The following is a 9221-nucleotide window of genomic DNA, read 5'->3' on the forward strand; positions in this document are numbered from 1 at the left end:
AATGTATGGTAATGTTTTAAGAAAAATAAATGAAGTTTTGAAGGTTAGGAGAAAAGAGAAACAAAGGACAATGAGGTTTTAGAGTCAAAGAAAAAAGTAAGAGAGTCAAGTTGAAAGAAGGGAAAACATTAATTAAGATTGCGAAGGAGAGAAAAGGTAAAGAGAAAGAAGAGTGCAACACTAGGATTGTGAGGGGGAACAACATATGGAGAGAAAGATGAGTGTAATGCTAAGATAAAAAAAAAAGACTCAATTAAAATATCTTAATATATATGGGCATTACTAATAGGTCGAGTTAAGGTATCAATAAGTTAAATAATTTTGAACCTAACTCGACCAAATAGACTTACTTGAAATCATTTTTCCAACTTGAAACTTGTTTCATCTAATTTGATTTGACTAAAAACATTGATTTATGTTCAATTTTTTTTGGGTCACGAGTAAATGAGAAAAATATAATCATCCTTATGATACATGCTTGGATCAACCACCAATTCTATTACTTAATAGTCATCTAAGTCAGGGATCACTAAGTTAGATCATCAACTCTAGTACTAATTGTTTGGAATATGATGAGGTTAAACAAATGAAAGATCTCCACTAATAGGCCATGGACAAACCATACGAATGAATTTAACACTATATCCAACCCAAAACCTTAAGACATTCACACACTCATACAAGTTTATGGGTTTTTCTCACTTATATGTCACTAATTAACATAATCATATCTATCCTATATGAGACTTCTCATTCACACATGCACATCAACAATCTATTCTTTAAGTGTGAGTCTTCTTTCACAATATATATTTCTCCTCAAGTCAAAGTTTTTTCATCCACAAGTATTCAATGACATCCCTTAATGTTTAAACATCATTGTCAATACGTTCTAGATTTTTACACATTTTCTTGCATTGTTGTTAGGACCTGTAACTTCGTCACTAGTCATAAATGCCGATGCACTCTAAATACTTGCACCAGTAGTTAATTAGCTAGATTACTAAATCTTAGTCATTATTATCAATATGCTTTTAAATATATACTTACACTATCCAATTGTACTCTTTGAGTTACGATAAGGATTAAACATTGAAAAAAACTTCACTAATAAACCATTAGTAAATCATAAAAATAAACTTAACTTCATATCTTAACCTAAAACTTAAAGACATCATTTTTACAAGTAATATTATACTCAACATACTTATTTTTATATAATGTAAAGCTTCTCATTCAAATTCAAATTAACAATGATATTATATTATTTATCATAAAATATACTTTCATTTAAGTCTTGTGTTTCCTTTTTTTGTGCTCCTCCTATTTAACTATATTTAATAATAAGATCCACATGTTACATTAGTAAATCATTTTTTTATCTATAAAAAAACTAAAAAAAATTTACCACTCCCACACACCTTATTCACTTATGTGAGCTACATCCTCCTGATATATACATCAGTAAATCATATTAATCTATCCTTATATATTATCAACTCTCGATCAAAATAGGGTTCAACTTTAACTAAATAAAATAATCCTAACAAAATTTTAAACCATATAAGACTAAAAATAAATTCACCCCAAACCGTCTCATACTCACCTCTGATTTATACTAATTTATTTTACCGCACAAACCACTGTACATGTGTCTCGCCCCAAACAAAATTCTTGATATTTAAAAGAAAAAAGAAACACAGTATCCATAAGCTTGATTACAGGCAAGTCGGCAAGTGACAGCATAAGCTTGATCACACAACACATTACACAGCTGTTTGGTTTGAACTCTGCAATAAATGATAGTTGAGGAACACAAAAAGGAGAAACAAATCAAGGGACAGGCCACACAGTACAAAGTAAACAATAATGATTTAGCCAAAACCCCCCAAAAAAACAAAAACTGAACAATGCACCCTAGGCTTATCTCCTAAGCTACACTTGCCTTTTCCGAATTTTAAATATTTCTTTTTTATTTTTTCCTCTTCACAACCAAAGAAAGTCTTGTCAACAACCCCCAACACGGAGCCATTACCGGTTTCTTTCGACTCTCTTTTCTTTTTCTCCCTTTCTCTCTTTCTCTTCTTCTTCTCTCCCTCCGTACACCACATCATGTGATCGTTTCGCTGGTTTCTACCCTCTCCTCGCTGTCCATGCCCCAAATTCTGCAACTGCAACCATCTTTATACACTTTCTTCACTTTTCCTACCTCCTTGGACCCCAACACACGACACAACCAGTGCTACCTCATGGTACCTTGTGTGGTCCTCACTACCAATCCCTTTGTTATTTTAGGGTTCGGGAGCCCTTAGGGTTTTCTTGCTCCTCATAGTAAATTTGCTCTTGTTCAGCTTGGTTAATTAGCTGAGTGAGAGAGTTTTTCCTTTCCAATTCCAAAAATTAATGGAGGAATACACTAATAATAATAATCACCTGAGTGAAAACACAGGTCCAAGGCCAAGTCCAAGGCCAAATTTCTTGTACTCTTCATCAAGTGGTGGAAACCAAAACCAAAACCAAAGCCACCACCACCACCACCACCACCACCACCAGCAGTTTCCTATCAACACCTTTCATCTTCAATCGGGTGGATCAGATCATTGCTTTCATGAGTCTGATCAAGTGGCACCACACCCTTCTGTGAAAACCGAAGCCACCACTTCGAAGCTTCACGCCCCGATTTTCCACTACCCTTTAATGAGAGCAAATCTTCACAACAACACTATGCATCATCATCATCATCATCAAGGAGGAGCTAGCCCAACAAGCTCCACCACCGAAGTTGAAGTCATAAAAGCTAAAATCATTGCTCACCCTCAATACTCCAATCTTTTAGAAGCTTACATGGATTGCCAAAAGGTCAACAATTAATTAATTAATTAATCGTTTTATCATTACTCACCACATTAACTTGAGTAATAATGAGTATGCCCCAATTTTATTATCCCTTTTTATATATAAAATATATTTAACTCTTATCTTTTTCTCTCTCTTTTATAGATAGGAGCTCCACCAGAAGCAGTGGCGCGTATGGTTGCGGCGAAGCAAGAGTTTGAGGCACGGCAACGTTCTTCAGTTGGATCAAGGGAAACTTCTAAAGACCCTGAACTTGACCAGTTCATGGTAACTGGTTAATTTATATTATTTTAATAACTCTGGTTGCTGTCAATATTTTTTTTTTAACATGAATAAATGTGATTGATACAGCTGCAATTAAATAAAACCTTGAACCCTTTATTTTATTCCATTGCTATTTTTGGTGTATGCCTTGATTATTTGGGTTGATACCTAATTGGAATGGTGGTTAATTACAACTGCAGGAGGCTTACTATGACATGCTTGTGAAGTATAGAGAGGAATTAACGAGGCCTATTCAAGAGGCCATGGATTTCATGCGAAGGATAGAAACTCAGCTAAATATGCTTTGCAATGGACCCGTTCGGATCTTCTCTGGTACTTTATCTTTCTCTTTATACAACACAATTAAGAAGAGGAGGATCTATTCCCCTTAATTCCAATTCCTTTTTTCAAAATAATTAATAACCATGACATAATGATATTATTACCTCCAACTTTTGTTACCGGAAAATGTTAATTACTTGAACCAATTAATTTCACTGAAAACGGTTTAATTAACTATTAATTGATTCTGGATTATGCAAACATTCAGCTACGGGACTGAGTTCAGAAATTCTTGAAATTCGTAAACTCGAGTGTTTTCTGTACTCTGAGGCAGGAAACTTTGACCGAAAATTTTACCTACCTACAGATCGTAGAGGAGGAAAGGAAAGGGTCCCAGACAGTGGAGATGATATTTCATCTAGCACAGAACCCTAATCAGTAGCCTGTATTATAATATAATAATTTAAAAGATAATTAATAAACAACATCTTTTTGTTTTGTTTCTTTTCAGAGATTTGACAAGTTTCATTTTATTTTTATATATTTTATATATTCTATTACAGTATTGTCCAATCTTCACGATTCCAGATGAACTTTATGATAATTTTGTTTATTATTATTATTATTATTATTATTATTATTATTATTATTATTATTATTATTATTATTATTATTTTCTTCCTAAAACCCCAATTCACATTTCACACGTTCGCGTCTACTCCTTCGCTCCTATTTCCCAAGTTTCTGAGTTCTGACAAGTTGTTTCTTCTAGGGTTTCCTAGTTAATTCGTTTTACGGTCAGTTATAACTATTAGTAAAGCCTATTTTTGAGTCTGCATTTCGGAGATTCATTGGGTTTTGTATGATGACATTCTCACACTGTCACACACACACTCACTCATCATTGTAGTGCTCAGTTTTCGGCCTTCTTACAGCATATGTTGTTTTAATCACTTCTTTTTTCTCCTTTTGGATCTTTGAGTCCAATTAATAACTCAGAAACACATTGGATGCTGATCCAATCCCTCGTATTCCCCCAAAAAAATGTGCAATAATATGACACGTCTAATTTTCTATGTGTTTTTACTTCTATCCTCGAAGACCCGTAATTGATATATTTAAATAATTATACTTTATACAGAAATAAATGCTTAGGAATTTGCTTTATTAGTTTGTAATAATAATACCCTAATATATTAGTTACGATTGATGCTCGTATCTATACATCATTTTTTTTTTCTTCATATTTTGTCAAACGTGTGTAGTCTTTGTTCACGTTGACTAAGATGAGTAGCTAAAAAGTTAATTCCACTGTAGTTGATAAAATAAACGTTAATATTTAGTTGTTATGGCTTAAAAAATCATCATCAACGCATGCCTTTCTGATGTGAATCTCAGGCTGCTTGTTAATTTCATGGTGTGACCTAGTATCCGACATTGTCGATATGGTGAGGGTTTTGCAGTCAATCTTATGTTGCTTCTATTTAATTAACAACTGTGTGTGCCTCAAGTTAAATAGTAACGTTAATGCATTGCTCATGTGCTCTATGTGTTGTATTCGACGATTTAATCTTATATGATCAGAGGCAATTTATAGGCATGGTTAGTGTATGTTTGGTTTCATCTCCATGATCTATGTAGTAAAAGTCACATTAAAATTAATGTAAAAGTAACTAATTGTTTTTTCAACACTTGTCTAAAGAGTTTCCAAATATGTTCTTAATTTACTAAAAGGAAAATGTTGTATCCTCCGCTTTTAAACTTTAATATTCTGTCAGTTAATTTAATATAAAAATAATAATTTAAGTTAATATTTTTAACTTTTAACCTTTCAGACAGTAATTGGACACATCCAATTGAGAGGCTGTAGCATATCTCTTACCAAAATATTTTTCATGTCATGAGTATTTCAGTTAGGACGTCGCATATTTTCCAGCCAGATAACTATCAACCACTAGATCAAACAGAAATTATTGGACATGATCATTCATTAATTAAAAAATAATTTTAAATCTTCATATACACTATCTTCTTATTGAATATAAAACTATTGATAATTGTTTTTTGATACTTTCAAGATATTAAATGCATTTTCTTTTTATTCCAATAATTTCTGTTTGATCTAGTGGTTGATAGTTATCTGGCTGGAAAATATGCGACGTCCTAACTGAAATACTCATGACATGAAAAATATTTTGGTAAGAGATATGCTAGATGATCATGGTCTAGTTGTATTCTCTGTTCAACTATTTCCAAATAAATTGACCCCGATATATGTTAGAAAACCGATATTTTTGGAGTATGAAATATAACTTCAGGCCTCCGGAAAAATGTTGATATGATTTAAATTTATATATGAGAAAGGAAAAAGAAATGGATTAATTTATATTTATAAATTACATCAACAGTAATAGAATAGAAATGAGTCAAATGACTATCTCTTCCCCCGCATGCACAAAAGAATCACACCCATGAACCCTCTTTTAAATAGTTGAATTCCTTTTTCAATTCATTCAAAATCGTTTTAGCATTATGGTATCTTATGATTATGATACGATGAATCACTTTACTAGTTCCATGGTGACAAACTGAAAGACTTAATATCTATGCCTTTTTTCTTGGATAATGAAAAAAAAAGTTTTCAATTTAGTATAACATTTTAATAAAACCCCTGGAATTACATGTTTCATTATATCGTAACCGAGTTTTGAACTCTAAGTACTTTCTTATTGGAAAATTATGAACATACATGTTTTCTTTCATCTATCTTTTTTCATTACATTACCTTTACATTTATCACTTTTCCTTTCTAATTTTTTTCTTCCTATCTCTCTTCTTTTTCTACCACAATCCATAAAACAAATGGACATTTATCGTTACTCTATCTAATATCACTTCTCTGTATCATCACTCGATAACCGTGCATTAATTATATATATGAAATTGTGTTTTTCTTCATGCGTTTTACTTGGTATCGTTCCAGCAATATGCCTATCCAAAGTTTGAGGAGCTTTAGGATTATAGTATGTGAAGGGTATGATATGATGAAGCACTTGGTAATGAATTACTATAGTTTCATCGTGAAATACTTATTATTTATGCCTGTCCTCTTGGGTGATGGAAAAAGGCCTTAATTTAGATTAATATTGGATAAAACAATCAAGAAATAATATTATATATTGCTTAATTATTATATCACAATCGTGTTGCGAACTCTCTGCATCTTTTCCACAATACTTGTCAGTATCATCGCTCGATTACTGTGATCATAATTATCAAATTATGTTTTTAAAATTTAAATCGTAGTTTAAATGCTTTTTTTGTCTTTATTATTTCATATAATGTACTTTTTAGTCTATAATTAAAAAAAATTCATTTCAGTCTTTATATATACTATTTTTTTAAACTTCAAGTCTTTGTAGTTGTATAAATTTTTTCTTCTAGTCTCTATAGTTGAACAAATTTTCTTTTCGGTCTTTATAGCTGCATAAATTTTTTCTTAGTCCCTATAAAAATAGACCTAAGGGATTAAAGTAAACAAAGATGATACATATTGAAACTAAAATGGAATGGTATTAACTATATGAACAAAAAGGTTAATTAAACCTTAAAATGGACATTCTAGGTTTGTGAGGATCTCAATGACTTATACATTGTTGCATGCCATTAATTGTTGAGCAGATGATAAATGTGAAGGTGCTGGATCATCGGAAGAGGATCAAGACAATAGTGGAGGAGAAACAGAACTTCCCGAGATTGATCCTAGAGCAGAAGATCGTGAACTTAAAACCCACTTGCTGAGGAAGTACAGTGGTTACTTGAGTAGCCTTAAGCAAGAACTTTCTAAGAAGAAAAAGAAAGGGAAACTTCCCAAAGATGCTAGACAAAAGCTACTTAACTGGTGGGAATTACATTACAAATGGCCATATCCTTCGGTATGTAAACGTCACACTCTTTAATTCGATATCAATCGGATGTGCAAAGAAATCTGAATAAAAAATCAAATAATGAAAACGGATCAAATTTAAGAAGAAAATCAAATTGATTCACTTTATAAATATGGTTTGGTTAATCCAACCGTTTTTTATGATGCGGATACTTTATAAAAATGGTTTGGTTAATCGAATTGAGTTTTATAAAGGAATTGGTTCGATTTTTTTGAAAAAAAACAAACCATGAGTTTAAAGTGAATAACCAAATTATACCAAATCGATCCAATTTTGCATTGTAGTTGTTTCTTTGTACATATTCTCATCTTTTCGTTTTATTATCATTTAATGCAAAGATGTTTAAACAATATTTATTTCACAGGTAATTAGTAAAAAGACTTTAGTGCATACGTACAGGTTACTTATTAATTTTTCTAAAAAAATGCTTTGCTTTTGAAAAAACTGAACCTACTCACTTTATAAAAAAATGGCATGATTAATTAAACTACTTTTATCAAATGAATCGCAGTGACTCAATTCATGCTTAATATAGATCAAGTTATTCATTCAGTTTCTATAGTTGTCGTTATTTTAAGGTTTAGTTCCTAATCAAAATTGTTGCACACTCTTTTTGATGGTGATAAATTGCTAAAATAATCTAATAGCCACTAAAACTTACAGTTTTGTCACAAAGGAACTAAAACTTAAAATAAGGACGAGTTTAGAAATTAGGGATGAAGTGAATAGTTTAACACTTTGATATATAATAAATATATGTATAAAATAATGTTCTCATGGTTGATATAATTAATGACTATAGGAATCAGAGAAGGTGGCACTGGCTGAATCAACTGGTTTAGACCAAAAGCAAATAAATAACTGGTTCATAAACCAAAGGAAGAGGCATTGGAAACCATCTGAAGACATGCAGTTCATGGTGATGGATGGCTTGCATCCCCAAAGTGCAACTCTCTACATGGATGGTCACTACATGGCTGATGGTCACTACCGTCTAGGGCCATGACATGATCACCTTATATATTATTATATTTTTAATTATTATAATTTAAATGCAAGGTATGAGCTTCTCATTAACAAAGAGACTGTGACCAAACTGGATAACAGTCATCGCTCTAGCTTCTAGTTTCAATATCAATGCAAGCATTAACCGTGAACATTAATTGGTTGTGCTTGTGATCATTGTGCAGTGTGAGTGTAGTTTGCCATAGTCATATTGTACGTTTTATTAAACAATGAACGTTGCTTATTATTATATTTTCAGTATAAGTAATATCTGGTAGCGATAATTCGTAAGACGTGTTACAATTTGGATTTAATCTTCTCAGGGTTGCACTAGCTAGGTGCATGTTTTGTACTTTTCTTGATTGTTTATCTAAAATTGTATGTGTATATAACTTTGTGATGTGATTGGTGTACGTAGAAAAGGAAATTACCTGAATGGACAAATTTTTTAAGAAACACTTTTGGAAGAAAAACTATAAGAAAAAACAAAATAAATTTTTTCGTAAATTAAAATTAATTTATGTATAAATTAATTTGTAATTTTTTAAAAAAGTCACCTTATGAAAGTTTATTTTAGTTTTTGAAATACTTTGTTTTAATTTTTTTTTTTTTGAAAAATTTGTCTAAACAAGTTAGTGTGCGAGCTACGTACTGACTATCAAACCTTTATTTGTGTATAAGAAAATGACATATCCATCATGAAACTTGTGATGGTTTGATGTTAAAGTTGTCATACGTTGGTCTCTTGTGTTGTGGTGTTGTGTTATGGTGCTGCTCAGGTTTTCTCACACCTTGTTAAGGTTGCCATGTTGATTTTCTCAATGTACGAGAAAGAATCGCAAGTCAACCACATGTGAGAAATTCCAT

General features: G+C 31.6%; 1 protein-coding gene across 1 annotated transcript; it reads left to right on the top strand.

The window, feature by feature from the left end:
- The first annotated feature begins 1925 nt into the window (after positions 1-1925).
- On the top strand, positions 1926-8647 carry LOC109805231 (homeotic protein knotted-1). The gene is made up of 5 exons (XM_029272745.2): positions 1926-2859; positions 3001-3123; positions 3321-3453; positions 7084-7337; positions 8152-8647. Exons 1-5 carry the CDS (start codon positions 2404-2406, stop codon positions 8353-8355), a joined length of 1170 nt encoding a protein of 389 aa, XP_029128578.1. The 5' UTR covers positions 1926-2403; the 3' UTR covers positions 8356-8647.
- Positions 8648-9221: the final 574 nt, after the last annotated feature.

The sequence above is a fragment of the Cajanus cajan genome, chromosome 9 (genome assembly GCF_000230855.2).
Source record: "Cajanus cajan strain Asha chromosome 9, NIPB_CcT2T_4, whole genome shotgun sequence".
Lineage (NCBI taxonomy): Eukaryota > Viridiplantae > Streptophyta > Magnoliopsida > Fabales > Fabaceae > Cajanus > Cajanus cajan.